Genomic DNA, 23327 nt, shown 5'->3' on the forward strand with positions numbered 1-23327 from the left:
CCATGCCTTTTTAGGTGGTTTCTTATGATTATATTTCACTGTTTTCTTAGGGAAACTGTTTACAAGTATTCTCACAAAGGTATCATGAAATAGGTTAAACTTGAAATTAGCATCATGTTCCCTGTATACCTCATCTCAGTCTAAGTGTTGCAAGCTCTCCCTAAAATTTTGAATTGTTAAATTGTTAATTGAATGCACTAATTTGGAGGACTGTTTTGCATTACTGTATGCAGCTATATCATATACTGTAACTAGCTGTGCTTCATGATCAGACAGACCTTTCTTAAACATGAAAAGTTTTTATTTGACTAAATTTATCTTGGTCTATGAAAACAGTATCTATCAGTGTGCTGCTTTCCTGTACCACCCGATTAGGAAAATCAATAACTGATGTCACATTGAAGGAACCAAGTAATACTTCAGAGTCAGGCTTTCTATCAGACTTTTTCAGAAAATCTACATTGAAATCCCCACAAACAATAATTTGCTTTCCTCTGTCTGACAGATAGCACAACAAAGAATCCAAGTTTTTCAAAAATTGTTGACAATTCCCCAATGGGGACCTATATATGGCTACAATTATGAAAGTGCCATTATTTAGTTTAAGCTCACATGCACATGCTTCTATATGTTGCTCTATGCAAAATTTTTAGTTTCCAAATTTTTCACACTATGACAGATTTTAAAATATATGGCAACTCCTCCTCTTTCCATAGTGTCTCTACTTACATGTGCTAAAAGCTTATATCCACCTACATTGACCATTTCCATACCTGTGACTATTTGACGTTCAGACAGGCATAGTACATCTGTTCCACCCTCAGTTTCTAAACCTTCTAAGCATACAAGAAGCTCATCTAATTTGTTTTTTAATCCCTTGATATTCTGTTGCAATATATTAACATTATTTTTCACTGTGCTTTTATGTGAATCTTGTGACATACTAACATTACTATTCACTGTACTATTAGGAGAATCTTGTGATATTTTCACATCTCTAGTATCTGCCTGTCTCAACTTCTCATGAAGCCTAATTTCTATCAATGTAGGATGATTGGGCATTGATCTTAGCCTAAAAAAGTACTCCCATGAGTTTCAGTGTACAGAACCCCTGAACTGACTTTCCTATGACAGCTCAAACACTTCTCACTCAGGGTTATTTACCATATTTTTACAAAATTTATCCAGGCAATAACAGTAATATTCTATTAACTACAGATCACAAGAGCCACTAAAGTTATGTGGAACACTAATATATGTGTAAACTATTAATATAGTAACATAATGCAGTTAAACTAATGTCAAAAATCAGTATGACATTGGAGTGGAACTGTTTCAGAAATTTGGTGAAGAAGATAAGGAAGATCACAGAACAATAGCTTTTGGCAGCACATCATTAACTAGGTATGAAAAGAATACAGTGTGACTGAACAAGAAGCATTGGCAATAATTTGGGGATTCAAAAAGTTCACAGGTTACCTGTTGGGAAAATGAACAATCTTTTACACAGACTACAGTGTCCTTACATTTTTGAAATAAGTTAAACTAATGCATTCACATTTAATACAGTGGACATTGTTTTCTGCAACAATTTCAGTTTGAAATCAAATATGTCAAGAGTATTCAGAATAAGATGGTAGATGCTTCATTCAGACTGTCAATACAAGGAAGTGAAGAAATAGGACATGATATGGAGGAGGAACAAATAAAACTGTTTTACATAGAGGGAGATCAAGTAGAGGAGAAAACTGAAAGTATATGCAGGAAATTGATAAAGTATCAGAGTCAGAATGAGATATGGAAGTTGATAAGAAGAATGGTGAAAATAAATTGTCCAAATATTACAAGGTATATGGTGGGATACTGTTCAGGTGAACCAATGAAAGTCCAGGAGACTGAAAAGTTATACTGGCCCAATGAGAACACAGATGAGATAATCTATTACATTCATCTGAGTTTTTGACATGTAGGTGCTAAAGAGTGTACACAAAAGTTAAGAGTGTGCGTGTTTTGACAATATGGTAAAAAGGGTGAATAACTGTAGTAAAACATGTGAGGAGTGTCAAAAGTCAATGTTAAAAACATATGTGCAGACTTCCCAAGCAAAATGTGAAACTGAGAGATTTAGTGGAATCGTTTGTAGCAGATCTCAAACGCCCTTTGCAAAGACAAATGGAGGTTTTGCTTATATTTTTGTAGTGTTCAAGGTGTTCTCTAAATTTACAAAATATGTATCCTTTATGGACCCCCCATGAACCATGGACCTTGCCGTTGGTGGGGAGGCTTGCGTGCCTCAGCGATACAGATGGCCGTACCATAGGTGCAACCACAACGGAGGGGTATCTGTTGAGAGGCCAGACAAACATGTGGTTCCTGAAGAGGGACAGCAGCCTTTTCAGTAGTTGCAGGGGCAACAGTCTGGATGATTGACTGATCTGGCCTTGTAACATTAACCAAAACGGCCTTGCTGTGCTGGTACTGCGAACAGCTGAAAGCAAGGGGAAACTACAGCTGTAATTTTTCCCAAGGACATGCAGCTTTACTGTATGATTAAATGATGATGGCGTCCTCTTGGGTAAAATATTCCGGAGGTAAAATAGTCCCCCATTCGGATCTCCGGGAGGGGACTACTCAAGAGGACGTCGTTATCAGGAGAAAGTCATGGGTGACTGGAATTCGTCAGTAGGAAAAGGGAGAGAAGGAAACATAGTAGGTGAATATGGATTGGGGGGAAGAAATGAAAGAGGAAGCCGCCTTGTAGAATTTTGCACAGAGCATAACTTAATCATAGCTAACAGTTGGTTCAAGAATCATAAAAGAAGGTCGTATACCTGGAAGAATCCAGGAGATACTAAAAGGTATCAGATAGATTATATAATGGTAAGACAGAGATTTAGGAACCAGGTTTTAAATTGTACGACATTTCCAGGGGCAGATATGGATTCTGACCACAATCTCTTGGTTATGAACTGCAGATTGAAACTGAAGAAACTGCAAAAAGGTGGGAATTTAAGGAGATGGGACCTGGATAAACTGAAAGACCAAGAGGTTGTAGAGAGTTTCAGGGAGAGCATAAGGGAACAATTGACAGGAATGGGGAAAAGAAATACAGTAGAAGAAGAATGGGTAGCTCTGAGGGATGAAGTAGTGAAAGCAGCAGACGATCAAGTAGGTAAAAAGACGAGGGCTAATAGAAATCCTTGGGTAACAGAAGAAATATTGAATTTAATTGATGAAAGGAGAAAATATAAAAATGCAGTAAATGAAGCAGGCAAAAAGGAATACAAACATCTCAAAAGTGAGATTGACAGGAAGTGCAAAATGGCTAAGCAGGGATGGCTAGAGGACAAATGTAAGGATGTAGAGGCTTGTCTCACTAGGGGTAAGATAGATACTGCCTACAGGAAAATTAAAGAGACCTTTGGAGAAAAGAGAACCACTCGTGTGAATATCAAGAGCTCAGACGGAAACCCAGTTCTAAGCAAAGAAGGGAAGGCAGAAAGGTGGAAGGAGTATATAGAGGGTTTATACAAGGACGATGTACTTGAGGACAATATTATGGAAATGGAAGAGGATGTAGATGAAGATGAAATGGGAGATACGATACTGCGTGAAGAGTTTGACAGAGCACTGAAAGACCTGAGTCGAAACAAGGCCCCAGGAGTAGACAACATTTCATTAGAACTACTGACGGCCTTGGGAGAGCCAGTCCTGACAAAACTCTACCATCTGGTGAGCAAGATGTATGAGACAGGCGAAATTCCCTCAGACTTCAAGAAGAGTATAATAATTCCAATCCCAAAGAAAGCAGGTGTTGACAGATGTGAAAATTACCGAACTATTAGTTTAATAAGTCACAGCTGCAAAATACTAACGCGAATTCTTTACAGACGAATGGAAAAACTGGTAGAAGCGGACCTCGGGGAAGATCAGTTTGGATTCCGTAGAAATGTTGGAACACGTGAGGCAATACAAACCTTATGACTTATCTTAGAAGAAAGATTAAGAAAAGGCAAACCTACGTTTCTAGCATTTGTAGACTTAGAGAAAGCTTTTGACAGTGTTGACTGGAATACTCTCTTTCACATTCTGAAGGTCGCAGGGGTAACATACAGGGAGCGAAAGGCTATTTACAATTTGTACAGAAACCAGATGGCAGTTATAAGAGTCGAGGGACATGAAAGGGAAGCAGTGGTTGGGAAGGGAGTAAGACAGGGTTGTAGCCTCTCCCCGATGTTGTTCAATCTGTATATTGAGCAAGCAGTAAAGGAAACAAAAGAAAAATTCGGAGTAGGTATTAAAATTCATGGAGAAGAAGTAAAAACTTTGAGGTTCGCTGATGACATTGTAATTCTGTCAGAGACAGCAAAGGACTTGGAAGAGCAGTTGAACGGAATGGACAGTGTCTTGAAAGGAGGATATAAGATGAACATCAACAAAAGCAAAATGAGGATAATGGAATGTAGTCAAATTAAATTGGGTGATGCTGAGGGAATTACATTAGGAAATGAGACACTTAAAGTAGTAAAGGAGTTTTGCTATTTAGGGAGTAAAATTGCTGATGATGGTCGAAGTAGAGAGGATATAAAATGTAGACTGGCAATGGCAAGGAAATCATTTCTGAAGAAGAGAAATTTGTTAATATCGAGTATAGATTTAAGTGTCAGGAAGTCGTTTCTGGAAGTATTTGTATGGAGTGTAGCCATGTATGGAAGTGAAACATGGACGATAACTAGTATGGACAAGAAGAGAATAGAAGCTTTCGAAATGTGGTGCTACAGAAGAATGCTGAAGATAAGGTGGGTAGATCACGTAACTAATGAGGAGGTATTGAATAGGATTGGGGAGAAGAGAAGTTTGTGGCACAACTTGACTAGAAGAAGGGATTGGTTGGTAGGACATGTTTTGAGGCATCAAGGGATCACAAATTTAGCATTGGAGGGCAGCATGGAGGGTAACAATCGTAGAGGGAGACCAAGAGATGAATACACTAAGCAGATTCAGAAGGATGTAGGTTGCAGTAGGTACTGGGAGATGAAGAAGCTTGCACAGGATAGAGTAGCATGGAGAGCTGTATCAAACCAGTCTCAGGACTGAAGACCACAACAACAACAACATCCTTTATGGAAAGCAACTAGTAGAGAAATCAGCACTAAGATAGAAAACAACTCCATATTTTGTGAAACTTAGGAAACCTAAGGCCGCATTTTCTGATAATGAATCACAATTTACCTGTAAGAAATGGAAGGAGGACCCTGCCAACCATGGCGTAACAGTGATATATACTTCAACTTTTCATCTGGTAGGAAATCCTGCAGAACAGTATATGAAGGAAGTCAGCAGGCTACACCACACATACTGTGGCAATAACCAAAGTTCATGGGGTGATATTGTTGGGAGACATTGAGGATGTGGTGAATAATGAAAGGTGAGAGAGCTTTGAATTTGGTGGAGGAGAATATATCTTTCCCTCCTAAGAACGAGTTAAGTTGGGGCGAGAAAAAGAAGAGAATGAGAGAACTGGTACAGAAGAAACTGTTACATAAGAGGAAATAACATGATAATAAACTAAAAGGTGTTGATATTAAAGTTGAGGACCTATTAGTACATAAAAGAAAGCAAAAGAAAAAAATAATTAAATATCGAAGTTTTTTTGAAGTGTAAAAAGAACCATTTGAAGTAGCCGGTATATCTCACCCAAACACATTCTCTTTGTTCTTCTAATAATTTTTCGGTGTGCAACTGGATCCCATCGACATTCTGGCATGACATTTTGACCCAGAGATGTCCAGCCATCTTCAGGTGAATAAACAAGTACTGAAGACCCCAGGTGCATTCACAGTATTTATGCTGAAACTCATACATGCTAAACGTGCTGGTGTCTTTCAGTGCATGCGTCAGGTGATGACATGCATGGGATAAATGACATGCACGGGATAACTGACTTGTAACTGCTACCCTCAGTGGTGGAAGTGAGAGATGAGCTAATCACAGAGTATTGAATGACCCTGCCGATTCTGCTGTGGTTGGATAATTTTAATTATAGGATTCCAATTTTTATCTGGCTGAAAGCCGTTGTCACGATTTATAAGATTATCAGCAAGAATTATTTCCACTGATGCTTTGATTACTGAATCCCAAAAACTGGAAACTGGAGCCAGAATTTTTGTCCTATTGTATTCCATTGAATGTCCCATGGAAATACAGTGTTCTGCTAGTGCTGATTTTAATGGTTGCCGAAGACAGTGTTATCTTTAATATTCTGTACAACACTCCTGGACAGTTCATATTGTCTGGCCTATATGTGCAGCACCACACTCACAGGGAATGTTCTAAACACCCATTTCATGCAGTTTTAAGTCGTCTTTAACAGATCCAACCATGGCCAAGCTCTTTGCTGATGGACAAAAGATATCCTTGATCTTATTTTTGTTACACAATCTGTTTGTTAGAAGATACATTCCCAGCATGTGGAAGGAACACAATTGATTTATAGTCATCATCAGTGTCTTCAGTACATTGCTTCTTGATATAGCTTGATATAGCTGTGCATGGCCTTCCTTATTTGGCATGAAGTGTAGCCATTTTCTTTAAAAATCTTATCCAAGTGTTCCAATTCTGTGTGGAGGTTTTCATCATCCCATAATATGTGTGCCCGATGTATTAAATGCAGGGTGATGGCCCCTAGACGCCTGGAGATATAGATCAGTCTGTATGGGTTTTCTGTACTCAGAATGTCCCAGTGACCCAACATCCTTACAGTGTACCAGCATGTCCAGATGAAAACCTCCATGCAGAATTAGAACACTTGGATAAAGTTTTTAAAGAGAATGGCTGCACTTTATGCCAAATAAGGAAGGCCATGCACAGCTATAACAAGAAGAAATACACTGCGGACACTGATAATGACTATAAATCAAATGCGTTCCTTCCATTTGCCAGGAATGTGTCTCCTAAAATAGGCAGATTGCTCAGGAAAAATAAAATCAAGGTTATCTTCTGTCCACCAGTGAAGAGCTTGGCCCTTGTTGGATCCATTAAAGATGACTTACAACTGGAAAAAGCGGGCATTTATAACATTCATTCACTGTGAGTGTGGTGCTGCATATATATAGACCATACGACATGAGCTGTCCAGGAGCATTGTATAGAACACGAAAGATACACCTGTCTTTGGTGACTGTTAAAATCAGCAGTACCAGGACACTGTATTTCTGTGGGACCCACAATGGAACAAGAATTGTAGCTCCAGTTTCCAGTTTTTGGGATTCAGTAATAAAAGAATCAATTGAAATACTTCTTGCCAATAATCTTATAAACCGTCATGACACCTCTCAACAGAATAAAAATTGGGATCCTATAATTAAAATTATCTGGCCACAGTGGAATCGGTGGTGTCATTGAATACTCAATTATTAGATCATCTCTTAACTTCCACCACCGAGCGTACACAAGCCAGCTACCCCGCCCATGTCACCACCTGATGAATGCACCAAAAGACACCAGCACATTTTGCATGTGTGAGATTTGGCATAAATACCGCGAATGCACCTGTGCTCTTCAGTAGTTGTCTACTCACCTGGAGATGGCCAGGTATCTCTGAGCTAAAATATTGTGACAAAATGTCGATGGAAACCAGCCATTCACCCAAAAATTATTAGAAGAAGAAAAGCACTGGGGAAGTGTCAGAAGCTATATTTTATTTGGTTTATTCGGAATTGAAGAAGAAATTTGCCCTTAAAAATGTAGTAGAGCTTAAGCCTTACAAAGCAAAAATGGCACCAATAAAAACTGTGAATGTAATGAATGCAATAAATTCTCAATGCAAAACTTGGAATGCAGGAGGAGAAATGAATGGAGGGGTAGAGAGCATATAATTTCGTTTTTTGAAGTATAAAAGTGAAAGTTTCATTTCTAGAAATGGAATCCCCAGGTAGCAATATCGACAATGTAGGAAAAGATAGATTGCTGCTACCGTAATGAAGACACATTAAGTTGCAGACAGGCACAATTAAAAGACACTTGCATGTAAGCTTTCAGCCACCGCCTTCATCAGAAAGAGAGAATTCACACCATTCATTCACACTAGCAAGCACACATCACGCCGACTTTGGCAGTTTGCTTTGAGCTTATGTGTAAATGTCTTAATTGTGCCTGTCTGCAACTTAATGTGTAATCTTTATGGTAAGTAGCAATCTATCTTTTTCTACGTTGTTGAAAGTTTTAATTCTATAAGTTTGCAAGGCCATTTAAGGCAGAAGATATTTCATAGCATGGTGGGTGTTAATTTAAAAGTAGTACAATGTTTATAAATTTGTTTACAACAAGCAAATGGAGAAATAACACTAGGAAAAGTAGCAACAGAAAGGAGTTAGGTTAAGTTGTAAATAGAATTGGAATTTGTGAAAATATGTGTTATAACGTCAAGCTGAACACATATATTTCAAAAACGATGCAACACATGTAAGTCACAGAGCAAGTAGACAAAGTAAGACGTGTGTACACGGTAACACTAAAATCAGCACTGAGTCTAAGTCTAGCAGCCGCTGGCTGGCTGCCTGGCTGGCCGCTTAGGTGGCGCGGCTGCTGCATGGCTGGCAGACAGCGCTGCACATAGCGGATGCGCGTAACTGCAGGGCGGCAGTTTGAAAGACCGGCGAGTCAAAACACTTTTCCCCCCTTTGAATTTTTTGCACTGGTCTTGATGGAGGTGGCCTGTAGATTGCTAACGTCCATAGGTGTTGTTTGACTGGCCGTAAAGTCTCGAGGAGGCGGCTTCCCGTATGGACGGAAGTGTCCCCGATGATAACGGGTCGAGATGACAGGAGACGTAGGGGTCGAATCTGCTGGGGCCCCGTGCACCAATCTACCCGTCGCAGCAAGTCTGGTTATTATAACAGGAGATATGGGCACTGCGTTGGCGTCCATAGGAGAAGGACGAGAGTAGAGTTGCTCCGACAGATGATGGTCATCCGGTTCCTGCATGGGCACGTCTCCCGGTGGCATCCGTTCTTGTGCTGGCACCGCGATGATGGTGAGAGGGCTGCGTTGTGAGTAATGAGAGATGCCAAGATCCCGAGCATCAGGTAGAGCCAAAAGTGGTGTAGCGGCATTCAGAACAGGCATTACCGGCACACGAGGCCGAAGCTGGTCCGAATGATGCACTGCTACAGCCGTCTCCATCTGGATTTCATACATGCGTCGGCCACGGTGACATAAGATGCGTCCAGGATTCCATTTTGGGTGCCTGCCATATCCCTGTACCCATACAAGGTCGCCGGCAGTGAACCGGCCAAGCGAAGGCACCCGCAGCCGTGAGGTGGAAGGCTGCAGAAGATGAAGTAGCGTGCGGGGCTGTCGGCCATATAAGAGCTCAGCCGGCCTGTGGTCGCCCATGGGGGTGAAACAGTAAGAAGCACGAAATTGGAGAAGTGCATCATCAGCAGCAGAAGAAGTCAGGAGTTTCCTCATCTGAGCCTTAAATGTGCGGACCAGTCGTTCAGCCTCACCGTTTGACTGTGGATGGAACGGAGGGGCTGTGACATGCATGACGCCGTGACGGGGCACAAAAATCCGCAAATTCAGAAGAGGCATATTGCGGACCATTATCAGTAACAATAGTAGAGGGAAGTCGTTCCAAAGAGAAAATGCGAGCTAGAGCATTTGTGGTTGCCGCGGTAGTAGGTGACGTGCAACGGACAATGAAAGGGAAGTTAGAGAAGGCGTCAATTACGAGTAGCCAATAAGTACCTAAAAAAGGTCCTGTGAAGTCAGCATGGATACACTCCCAGGGCTTCTCAGGCAAAGGCCACGGTGACACAGATGACTTCAGGGCGGCGGCCTGTGACGCAGTGACCATGTGTGCAATTTCAGAGTCGATGCCGAGCCAATACACATGACAGCGCGCCAGAGATTTCATGCGAGAGACACCCCAGTCCCCTTGGTGAAGGAGGCGCAAGACCGATGCACGCAAAGACACAGGTACCACAACACGCGGCGAAGCATTGTCGGTGGAGAGGAGGATAGCACCATCCCTAGCCGTGAGGCAGTAGCGCAAAGCGTAGTAGTTCCGCAACAGATCAGAAGCCTTAGCGGATGGACGATCTGGCCAACCCTTCTGAATACAGCGTAAAATCCGGGAGAGAGTAGGGTCAGAACCCGTAGCAGCCGCCAGTCGGTCCCCGGTGATGGGGAACCCGTCCACAACCCACTGCTCGGCAACATCCAGTTGGAAACACAAAAGTTCGTCCCTATCGAATGCCAGATCAGGACCCATGGGAAGGCGAGACAGTGCATCAGCATTTGCATGTTGAGCCGTTGGCTGCAAATGAATCTCATAATTGAAACGAGACAAGTAAAGAGCCCAACGCTGGAGGCGGTGTGCAACCTTGTCGGAAAGTGACGTTGACGGATGAAACATGGAAACAAGTGGTTTGTGTTCCGTAACAAGATGAAATTTGGATCCATAGAGAAAAAACACCAAACTTATGAAGAGCATAAATAATGGCCAAAGCTTCTTTTTCAATTTGAGAATACTTTTGTTGGGCATCTGTGAGCGTTTTGGAGGCATAAGCAATGGGTTGTTCAGAACCGTCAGAAATACGTTGCGCAAGGACTGCACCGACCCCATATTGAGAGGCGTCCGTGGCAAGAACAAGATGTTGGCCAGGTCGATAAGTAGCCAGGCACGGGGCCTGTTTCAGCATAGTCTTCAATTTCTGGAAAGCCGCATCGCATGACGCGGACCAGTGAAAGGGCACGTTTTTATGCAACAGGCGATGCAACGGCTGAGCCATCGAAGCTGCAGACGGTAAAAACCTGTGATAGCATGCTATTTTCCCCAAGAAGGCCTGCAGTTCTTTAACAGATGTAGGGCAAGGAAGGGCATTGATCGCAGCGACAATTTTCTGAAGCGGACGAATACCATCCCGAGAGAGTTGGAACCCCAAGTACGTGATAGATGCCTGAAAAAATTGTGATTTCTGCAGATTACACTTAAGACCGGCAGTCTGTAAGACATAAAAAAGTGTGCGGAGATTCTGAAGATGTTCGTCAGTGTTGGAGCCAGCGATAACAATGTCGTCCATGTAATTGATACACCCAGGGACAGGGAGCAATAATTGTTCCAAGAATCGCTGAAAGAGAGCAGGGGCACTGGCAACCCCGAATGGCAATCGTTGGTATTGATAGAGGCCGAAAGGCGTGTTAAGGACCAGAAACTGCCGGGAAGCAGCATCACGAGGAAGTTGATGATAAGCTTCTGACAGGTCAATTTTAGAGAAATACTGGCCTCCAGCAAGTTTAGTGAACAATTCTTCAAGTCAGGGCATAGGGTAAGAGTCAATGAGGCATTGAGCATTTACAGTGGCTTTGAAATTGCCACAGAGACGAATATCACCATTGGGCTTAGCAACAACAATGACAGGGGAGGACCACTTACTGGAAGTGACTGGAAGCAAGACCCCTGAAGCAGTGAGACGATCCAGCTCCCATTTGACCCGATCACGAAGGGCCACAGGAATGGGCCGAGCACGAAAAAACTTAGGCGGAGCAGTGGGTTTGAGCATGATATGAGCTTCAAAGTCGTTCGCACGGCCTAACCCAGGAGAAAAAAGGGATGAAAATGTCATCGACAAGGAACCCAATTGAGCATAAGGAATGGCATCAGAGACGATATTGACAGTCATCTATGGAGAACCCAAAAACGTGAAAGGCATCGAAACCAAAAAGATTTTCCACATTACTATGGCCATCCACAAATATGGTAACAGAGCGAACGACGGATTTGTAAGATACCTCAGCGTTAAATTGTCCCAAGAGAGAAATCTTCTGTTTATTGTATGTCCATAATTGCCAAGTGACAGGTGATAGGACTGGAGAACCCAACTGAAGATACGTCTGAGAATTGATGATAGTGGCAGCAGAACCAGTATCCACCCTCACGCGAACATCCTGACCAAGGATTTGGACAGTGAGGAATAACTTCCCTGAAAGGGAAGAAGTGCCATTGACAGACAACACAGAAGCAAAATCTGCGTCACGGTCATGAACATCAGGTATGTGGTCGGATTTGCAAAACAGATGACACATGACCCTTCTTTTTGCAATTGTGACACACGGCCCAACATTGGGGGCAATCCTCCCGTGAATGTTTCGTAAAACACCGCGGACATGAAGGAAGTTGCCAGGGGTTTTGCTGCAGTTTCTTAGAGGTTTGTTTATGGTTAGGCTGAGGCTGCACTTAGGAGCGTACTGCGGCCATGCCGCATGCGTCGTCAACAGCACACAGAGGTTGTATTTCCCCGACGTCACTTCACGCCTCTATTTGCGCTCCAGCGGCACGAGAAATTTCCAATGACTGCGCGATGGATAGGACTTCATCTAGAGTTGGATTTGCCAACTGAAGGGCACATTGCCTAACTTCTTTGTCGGGCACCGACCGGATAATAGCATCCTGTACCATGGAATCGGCGTAGGATTCTTTGTGAACTTCAGTAACAAACTGACACTTTCTACTGCGGCCATGAAGTTCAGCAGCCCAAGCACGATAAGATTGATTCGGTTGTTTTTGACAACAATAAAAGGCAACACGAGAGGCTACCACATGCGTTTGCTTTTGAAAACAGACAGACAGAAGTGAGCACATTTCAGCAAAGGACAAAGACGCAGGATCTTTCAAAGGAGCCAACTGCGACAACAACCAATACATTTGAGGTGAAATCCATGAAAAGAACAGAGACTTACATGTTTGTTCGTCCGTGACATGAAATGCCAAGGAGCGCTGTCGAAGACGTTTTTTGTAATCAGACCAATCTTCTGTCGTCTCGTCGTAAGGACGAAAAGGAGGTATAAACAACGACGAGAAATGCCCCACATTGGATGCCGTGACGAAATCGCGAATCGCCGATGCGAGAAGCGTTTGCTGTTCAATGAGACCTTGCAATAGTTGCTCTGAAGTAGCCATGGAAACCTGTGGGTCAACGATGAAAAGGAAAAATCCCATCCTCGTCGCCAATTGTTATAACGTCAAGTTGAACACATATATTTCAAAAACGACACAACACATGTAAGTCACAGAGCAAGTAGACAAAGTAAGACTTGTGTACACGGTAACATTCAAATCAGCACTGAGTCCAAGTCTAGCGGCCGCTGGCTGGCCGCTTAGGTGGGGCGGCTGCTGCGTGACTGGCAGACAGCGTTACATGTAGCGGAGGCGCATAACTGTGCGGCGGCACTTTGAAAGATCGGCGAGTCACAACAATATGTAATTTTCAGTTGATTACAAAGTTTAATAATAAGAAATAGGTTGAATGACTACCTGTATGATGAACAAAGTAACAACAATGATTTCCATAACACTTCTACCTAAAGGAATAAGTACAAGGAAACGGAGACTTAGTACATGAGGAATTACGAAATGAAAACTTACATAAAAGGACTAAAACAATAAGAGACAGAAAGGTGGTTATCTGGGATTCTATGCAAATTATTATTATATTATATTGTATTCCATGAAAATATATGAAATTAGTTCTTTTGCAGACTGTGCCATGTTATTTCTGTTATTGATAGGATAATTTAGAAATTTAGGAGGAATGGAAATTACATTCTTATGTTTATCTCTCATAATGACAACTGGTAAGCAAGTTTGGTACAAGCTCAAAAGATGATAGTAGTTTTTAAGTTATGATGACTTACATGAATAAAAACAACGTATTTCATTTGTGTTTGAGACATTGTATCATAAGAGGTTTGAGAGAACATCACATGATAAAATGGAGGCACATGTGAAAATAACACTGCAGACATATATAGGTTTTCCCCCTTTTTCTATATTTCCTTTTACTTATTTCATGCTTTATTTTCATCATACACTGAAAGGGTGTCACTGTAGTCAGAATCTTTGAAAGTGTTATGTCAACCAAGATATACACCCGATTGGTGTAGAACCATATCAATAAGTCAAGAGAAAAAAATGTTCAAATGTGTGAGAGATCTTATGGGACTTAACTGCTAAGGTCATCAGTCCCTAAGCTTACACACTACTTAACCTAAATTATCCTGAGGAGAAACACACACACCCATGCCCGAGGGAGGACTCGAACCTTTGCCGGGACCAGCCGCACAGTCCATGAGTGCAGCGCCTTAGACGGCTCGGCTAATCCCGCGCGACTAAGTCAACAGAGAAAGCATCAAGAAAGAGTCAGGAGTGAGAAGAACAGAGTGGAGGTGACAGTCATGCCACACATGGACTGCTACACATAGTGTTTGTGGCCATGTTCATTGTTGCATGCTGATAAATAAACTGGGATTAATTGCGCAAACACCAAGCATTTCTGTTAGATTCGCAAGAGGCACCCATCATCAAGGAGCTCAGGAAGACAATACCAATTATTGGATTATACGCTCAAGAATCATGGAGTAATGACGTGGACGTCGATGACTCGCTCGCAGTACAGCTAATTGGAAAGTGTTCTGAAGGAGCGTTGGCTAAGACACACCGTGATCCACATTGTCCTAATCAGTGACTTAAAAACTCTTTATATAGTAACAACACTAACTTTTCTTGGCCATTCATTTTATGTATTTGTAAACTGTCATATTGTATTGCTATTCAGTTTTATTTTCAATATAGTTCAGAACAGTAGATAAAACTTAGTTTCAATCATTGAATTATTTCTTTTCATATCATATTAACTCTGTAAACACATTAATTTTGCAAATACTAGCTACCAATACTAATGAGATAAAAGTTAAACAGTTTTGTTTCTTTTCATCTGCTTTTAATTGCCAATGTTTCTTTATTTATGTAGTTTGTGAGTGTTTATCCACCTTTGTATGTTTTATTATTCTGCATTTAATATCACGTAAGTTCCTGCATTGTATTGTTGAAGTCTGTGCACTGTGCACTATCCGCCATTACGTTAAAAGGTGGACACACGCCATGAGTTTCTGTTTCTTTAGGAGGATATTTTAACAGGTGTGATATGTTTGATTTGGGCTAACGGGTGATCAATCGTAATGTTATAGTTTCTGAGTAATTACTTCCACGCAAGAGTGTAATGTTCAGTTAAATTGAGAAAAAGTGGAGTATTCCTGTTTTCAGTTATCTTAAAATTTCCGGTTAAATTTAAGAGAGACAAATCAAGGTATTGTCAGTCCAACTATTTGGACACTGTGATTTCTAGCTCAGTTGATGTTTGAGGAGGTAATGTTTTGGTTGATACAACTACAGTTTGTGATACCACTGACCTGTTATCTTCACATTACATGCATGAGGATACGGTCAGGAACAATGACAACAATTTCAAACCAACGCTTTTTCAGTAAAGCTCCATTTATGAAGAAAGCTACTGGAAGATAAATATTATTACACAAAATGTTAATTATTGGACGTCTAGTAATAATAAGTGTAGTCTCATTATCTACTGTGATCAAATAGTATAATAACTATTTTCTCTACATTATAGTCACAAGTTAATGAATAACTACTGGTGTTCCATCAGGGAAGTTCCAGGGTGTTCAAAGGGACAGTAAACTGAGATTGGACCAACATGTGAATTAGTTAGCCAAAAATCTAAGTTCTGTTTGCTTCTCACTGAGAAAATCCTCTCATTATGTTGACCTGCAGACAGAGTTCATACTTCATGTAATTTTATCGCTTATTACATGGCACAGAGAGAAGGAGGAGAAAATGGGCAGAGAAAGGGAAGATGAGGAGATGGAAAGGGAGAGGGGGAAGAAGAGATGAAGGGAAGATGAGGAGATGGAAAGGGAGAGGGGGAAGAAGAGATGTCATGGAAAGGAAGGAGGAAGAGAGAGAGAGGGAGCAACAAGAGATGAATGGTGGGAGTGTGGGGGGGGGGGGGGGGGGGAGTAGCAGATGGACAGAGAGTGGGGCAAGAGGATACTGACTAATAACAGAACTAAAGTACATACATAAGCGGGCAATGATAAGTATTCAGTTACATTTAACATCGAGTGTTGCAGATCATATTTCTATTAAATTAATAAGGAAATCTTAGCAACTTTTACATAACATAAGATAAGATAAAAAGGTAAGGCAATATCCAGATGTGAACCGTTACCTTTTCCTTCACAGTTCACAAGTATCGACTATGCTATGGTCCTAAAATGACAGCAGCATCTAGTTATATGTTACACATTTTATACAAATGTCTAAAGGCTGAAACCAGAGATTTCCATATTTGATATTTAACTGTAACAAATTGTACCAAAAATGAAGCACTTTTGACAAATCATCACTGCACCATAGCACTGAGTGGCGTACTTTCATAGTACGCATGTTATCATACAAAAAACATCAAATACGAGAAGCCTTTAACTATCAATATTTAGTTCCCTGTCACTTTATTATCACCAATCTCACAAAAAAGACATATTTTAAAGACATTCTCAGTGTGCTGATGCTTTGAAGCAGCTTATATTCATAGCACAGATGCTATAGCAAAAAATCCACTTGATATAAATTTCTAACTCAAATGGCTTAATCCCATATGGCGCCTCCTAAGTTCTGCTTCTAAATAAAAAAACCTAGTGTCACGTCTCACTGGCCTCACTACTCTCAATCCTCATCCTCATGAGAGAGAGGGGAGAGAAGAGAAACAATCATGGTAGCAGTGAGAATAAAATCTGACTTGGCAAATTGATAGTTGGTGTGCTAAATCACTGGACTGTACCACTTACTTCATCAACGTTGCTAAAAAAAAAATACCTCACTCTGAACTCTAAAGTCTGTAGAGGTTGTTTTCTCTTTTCTTATTGACCACTCTGGTCACACATTCCATAAACTTGAAAGGGGCATCTTCCCACTTCCATTCACACAGTTTGAGTCAAATCAGTGAGCTCTGTCCAGTGCCCTCCTCTTCTGAGTATGTTATCAACACAACAGGAAATGCATTCCATGTATCAGACAAGAGAAACTCAGACAATTGAGTAGAGTGAAAGTACACTATTGAGTCAGATATAGCCAAGAATTATGAAGGAAGCAATATTAAAAGGGATACATTTAAATACAAAACAACCCCACATAGTCTTTTATAACATCACTAAATCTCACATTAAATTCCTTTGGCAAGTATCACACAGCTTATTAAAAAGCTCGTTCTACAGACCTGTTCAAGACAGTATCCCAGTGAAATCTTGGTTCCACAAAACCAACTATAGCGAAAAAAGTGTCTCAAGCTTAATATGGATGAGGCTAAATCACGAGGACTTTCCCAAGCATTTTTACTGTCTTGGACTTCATGAAGAACCTTACCGTGACTGTGAACATGAAGCAATTGTCAATGTCACCCAACCCAAACTTGCTCATAGTTCTATAAAGAATTATGCAACAAGAGCTAAAGAAAAGAATAATTAAGGGAAACGCAACCCTCCCTTTTCCAGCAGCATTCTATTCTGATAAAAAATAGTTGTCTGTGACCTAGACATGAACTATCTCTCAAAGCTAATTTATATATTTTGTGCATATTAATAAACAGTACCTGAAGACATAGATATCAATTAATGCAAAAACAATGGATCTGAACAACTTGTAGAATTATTCTCAGCATGAAATTTTCACTCTGCAATGGAACGGGCTCCGGTACGAAACTTCCTGGCAGATTAAAACTGTGTGCTGGATCGAGACTCGAACTTGGGACAGAGGCCAAAGGTACCAAGTTCAAGGCTCGGTCTCGCACACAGTTTTAATCTGCCAGGAAGTTTCATATCAGAGCACACTCTGCTGCAGAGTGAAAATTTCATTTTGGAAACATCCCTCAAGCTGTGGCTAGGCCACATCTCTGATATGTTCTTTCTTCCTGTGTTCTTGCACAGTTTGCAGGAGAGCTTCTGTGAAGTTTGGAAGGTAAGAGATGAGGTACTAACTGAAGTAAAGCTGTGAAGACAAGCCGTGAGTTGTGTTTGGGTAGCTCAGTCAGTAGAGTACTTGCTCCCAAAAGGGGAAGGTCATGAATTTGAGTCTCAGTCCGGCACACACTTTTAATCTGTTAGGAAGTTTCATTTTGTAAAATTATTATTGCAGTGAAACAGTGGCAGTTAAAGGTGAGATATAAACAATGTTATGAAAAGGGTAGACCGCTACTCACTATAAAAACGATGCATTGAGTTGTAGACGAGCAAAACGAAAAGACTTACACACTTATCTTTTGTCCAAAGCCTTCTTCAGGAAATAAAGGTAAAGACACATATATTCACACAAGCTATCAAACCCCACATAAAAACTGATCAGACCGTCATCTAATGAGGACTGATAGCTAGTCAGACAAATGCACGGTGCATGCAGCATTGGTGAGCGTGCCGTATGTGTGTAGAATGGGGAAGGTGGGCGATCTATCCGAGTTTCACTGAGGGTAGATTGTGATGATCCGCAGGCTGTACGACTTTCGGGTGTTTGAGGAGTGCAGTGGTGAGTGCCTTCAACATGTGGGGAAACCAAGATGAAACAATGCCCACACATTGTGGCATTGGTGGCACCCCTGATTACAGATACTGGACATCGTATGCAAGGCAGACTGGTATAAGAGGACAGGTGGCAAACTGTGGCGAAACTAACATCAGATATAAATGCTGGATAGAATACAAGTGTGTCTGAACACATAGTGCACCAAACACTCCTAATGATGAACCTCCATAGCTGACGACCCATGCACGTGCCAATGTTAACACAACAACATCGGCAACTACGACTGAAATGGGAATGTGACCATCGGCACTGGATGTTGGCACAGTGGCAGAGCATTGCAGGGTCTGATGAATCCTGATAACTTCTTCATCATGCCAATTGGAGGGCGCAAATCCGACATCTTCCAGGGAACAGCTCTTTGATACCCATACTGCAGGACAGACACAATCTAGTAGTGGGTTAATTATGCTATCAGGAACATTAATGTGGGCATCCATGGGTCCAGTGAAGCTTGTGCAAGGCACCGTGAAGGCCAAGGAGTATCTTACACTGGTTGCAGACCACATACACACCTTCATGACGATGATGTTTCCCAATGGCAGTGGTATTTTTCAACACGATAATGCACCACGTCACAATGTCAAGAGTACAATGGAGTGGTTCAAGGAACACAGTGGACAGTTCCAATTGATGAGCTGGCCCGCCAACTTGCCAGACCTGAATCTGATCAGAGACAGCCGGTATGTGGTTGAACGTGGCGTCAGACCTCATCAGCCCCCTCCTGAAATTAACAGGAATTAGGTGTGCAGATGTGGTGCTAAATCCCTCTAACAACCTACCAAGGCCTCACTGTTTCCATGCTATGACGCATTGCTGCTGTTATCTGTGCCAAAGGTGGTCGTACCGGCTATTAGGTAGATAGTTATAATGTCCTGGCTGATCAATGTGCATGACGACTCTTTTGAGCTGCTGAGGCCAGGAGGCTGCAGGAGAGGGAGTGAGGAAAGGAACAGGGAAGGAACAAGGAATGAGCAAAGGAACAGGGAGTGAGGGAAGGAACAGGGAGTGAGGGAAGGAACAGGGAGTGAGGGAAGGAACAGGGAGTGAGGGAAGGAACAGGGAGTGAGGGAAGGAACAGGGAGTGAGGGAAGGAACAGGGAGTGAGCGAAGGAACAGGGAGTGAGCAAAGGAACAGGGAGTGAGCAAAGGAACAGGGAGTGAGCAAAGGAACAGGGAGTGAGCAAAGGAACAGGGAGTGAGCAAAGGAACAGGGAGTGAGCAAAGGAACAGGGAGTGAGCAAAGGAACAGGGAGTGAGCAAAGGAACAGGGAGTGAGCAAAGGAACAGGGAGTGAGCAAAGGAACAGGGAGTGAGCAAAGGAACAGGGAGTGAGCAAAGGAACAGGGAGTGAGCAAAGGAACAGGGAGTGAGCAAAGGAACAGGGAGTGAGCAAAGGAACAGGGAGTGAGCAAAGGAACAGGGAGTGAGCAAAGGAACAGGGAGTGAGCAAAGGAACAGGGAGTGAGCAAAGGAACAGGGAGTGAGCAAAGGAACAGGGAGTGAGCAAAGGAACAGGGAGTGAGCAAAGGAACAGGGAGTGAGCAAAGGAGAGCAGCAGAGATGGGAAAGGAACATTGGGGTTGGCCGAGAGCAGAGCAAAATTGGGAGAAGAAGATAGGACAGAGGGATCGGAAACTGGTTGAGGGTGTAGGGCCAGTAGGTTAACTCATGTTGAGGCTGGAATGATTTCATGAGTAGAGAATGTATGGTCAGTGTAACTCCCTTCTGAGCATTTCAGAGAAGCTGGTAGTGGAGGGGAGGATCCAGAGGCCTAGGTTGTGAAGCAGCCACTGAAATCAAACATGTTATGTGCAGCTGCATGTTCTGCCACAGAGTGGTCAACTTTGTCCTTGGCTGCAGTGGCTGTTCATCCTGATGGGCAGCTCGTTCTTAGCCATACCAATATAAAAAAAACTGTACAGATTTCAATAGAGCTGGTATGATAAGGTTGCTTTCACAGACTGCACAGCCTCTTATGGGGTAGGAACAGCCTGTAACAGAACTGGAGCAGGAAGTGCTGGGAGGGTGGACTGAGTAGCACTTGCACCTATGTCTTCCACATGGATAATATACATTGCATTCTGACTCAGTAGCTGGAGAGAGCTATCACTTATGCTTGAGAAATGCTTGCTTGTATGAATGTGTGTGTTTTCTTTTCTTTTCTGAAGGTGGTTTCGCCTGAAAGCCACACGTATAACATTCTTTTTTATTGTGCCTGCCTGCAGCTCAATATGTCATCTTTATAGTGAAGAACACTTTTCATAACACTATTATTAGTGTAGTGATTATGATCTCATCATGTGTTTCCACAGCTATGATTATTTGTTTTACCACAAAAATTGCAATTAAGTACTCATTGCTGTTACTTACTTGATTGGGATCTTAATTGAAATTTGTCATTCTTATTCTGTATTTTATGTAAATGTTCACTCAGAAGATAATTTTATGCTCAAAAGAGTGAATGCCAATAAAGAGCAAACCAGTGAATCAATCAACCAGAAATTCCACTGTGATCTCAATGTGCTTTTAATAACAAGAAGTAATAAACCTTTGCACTGTGTCTGGTTTGCCATTCAGACTTTGGTTGTATCTACTACCACTGGATTGTAACTCACCGGTTTTCATCTTGTGAGTTGTTGTCTTAGTGTCTGATGAACTTATCTATTTGCCAGTTTATGATTCCATATGTATTTCAGGTGTTTATGTCAAGTTTATTGTGGAAACAAATTTCAAGTGTCATCTATGTAGGTTAATTGCTTTTATTACAGTTTTAAATGATAAGGTCAGCCAACAGCATACTTTCAGCCCCATACCAGAGGCAATGTTTGCCTGCTGGAAGGAAGGAGGGAAGTTCCATGGAATAAGAGCTACCAGCTGAACAATTCAGGTATATCTTATGCACTGTCTCACAGATGCAGTCTCCCAATCCTCCTCTTCTACTTTCCAAATCTCTATGATGTAACAGTACGGTGTGGGCAGATCAATAAGAAGTATTTCTGACTGAGCTATTCAGGCACACCTTCAAAGGCAAGGCTACGGGATGAAGTTCAAGTCTGCCACACAATTTTAGTCAGTAAAGAAATTTATATCTTCCTTTCTTTTCTTTTTTTTAAATTGTCATATAAATGAAACACTATTTTCAAAATGTACTTACTTTTTAGATTTCCAACTTTTTTCAGTAACAAAAATGAAATCTCAAAGCGGCCCATGAGGGATAATGCAGACACTGCATTTTGAGAAATATGCAGCACAATCACAAGCTTAAAAATAAATGAAGCATACACACCTTTATTTTAACTTCTTTGCCATCAATCTCTCTTGTGTTGTCATTAGTATTGAAAATTATCACTCCATATCCACATTCTATGGCTTTCTTGATATAAGGAATCTGTGTACCAGTTTTAAGACTGTCATTTATTATCAAGCTGGAAGAAAACAAACGTTGCATTGGTTAGTACAGTCAATCTTTTTTTTAACTGTCATTTATCAGTACAAGTAAGAACAGTGGCATATAATGTTAAAGAAACAAACATAGGAAATGAATAGCAACAAGCCTGTGGCAGGTTGAGGCTTTAAGTCAGTTGATGAGAACACCCAGGGTTTGAGTCCTGACTCAGCACATAGTTTGAACTTGTCACACAATCATCCAAGGCAATTATCTATGCAAACACAGAAATTTTTTGAGAAAAACATCAGATATTCATGATGATAGTTACACTGACGTTTGCAAAATCGAATACACAAAATTAATATAGTTATGTGGAAGAACTTATTGTGTTTGGCACTGTTTTACTGTAGTTCCAATTCAAAGTAAGAACTTTGTGCACATAAACAGCTAGAACTGTAAGATGCAAATACTTCTAATAACAAGATGGATACACAGGACAATTTACTCAACAGTTGGAGACCATCTTAAAGAGGGATATCATATGCCAAGCACAACAGAGAAAGATATGAGCACCATAAAAATCAGTAAAAACAGACATCTCCCCAATTTTCAAGAAAGCTACCACATACACAAAGCACTAACACATGCAGAAACTCCAACTGGGAGAAGAGAGATGAGGACGGGGTGCGGTGTGAATGGACTCCATCTCTGCCTCATTTGATGTTACAACACCAACATGTCCCTGACATTTTATACCATGCATCTACAATGAAGCGCCAAAGAAACTGGTAACAGGCAAGCATATTCACACACGCAGATATGTAAACTGGCAGAATACGGTACTGCAGTCGGCAATGCCTATATAAGACAAGTGTCTGGTGCAGTTTTTAGATTGGTTACTGCTGCTACAGTGGCACGTTATCAAGATTTAAGTGAATTTGAATGTCGTGCTATGGTCAGTACACAAGCGATGGGACATAGCATCTCCTAGGTAGTGATGAAGTGGGCATTTTCCCATATGACCGTTTCATGAGTGTACTGTGAATATCAGGAATCTGGTAAAACATCAAATCTCTGACATCGCTGCAGCCGAAAAAAGATGCTACAAGAACAGGACCAACAATGATTGAAGAGAATCATTCAATGTGACAGAATTGCATCCCTTCTACAAACTGCTCAAGATTTCAATGCTGGGCCATCAACAAGAGTCAGTATGTGAACCATTCAACATAACATCATCGATATGGGCTTTCGGAACCAAAAGCCTGTTGTGTCTAGACAAGACAGCCTAGACACAATGAGAGGAAGCCAAAAGGCACGCGCTAAGCTAAAGCAGGATGACGTGAGGTCTGAAACAGGATACGTAATGAATGCTATAAAGAAAAGTACGTAGCTGCTGGAATACTTAACTTTAATCCATCCTTGTGGTACATCTGGAGATTGTGGCGA

The 23327-nt window shown here is 41.5% G+C and overlaps 1 protein-coding gene across 1 annotated transcript in view; it reads right to left on the reverse strand.

The window, feature by feature from the left end:
- LOC126412634 (FAM172 family protein homolog CG10038) overlaps nucleotides 1-23327 on the reverse strand; it is a 306381-nt gene that overhangs the window by 179377 nt on the left and 103677 nt on the right. The window contains exon 4 of the mRNA XM_050082311.1: nucleotides 21777-21915. Within this exon, the coding sequence (XP_049938268.1) occupies nucleotides 21777-21915 (139 nt within the window). The remainder of the gene's footprint in view (nucleotides 1-21776; nucleotides 21916-23327) is intronic.

The sequence above is a fragment of the Schistocerca serialis genome, chromosome 7 (assembly GCF_023864345.2).
Source record: "Schistocerca serialis cubense isolate TAMUIC-IGC-003099 chromosome 7, iqSchSeri2.2, whole genome shotgun sequence".
Taxonomy (NCBI): domain Eukaryota; kingdom Metazoa; phylum Arthropoda; class Insecta; order Orthoptera; family Acrididae; genus Schistocerca; species Schistocerca serialis.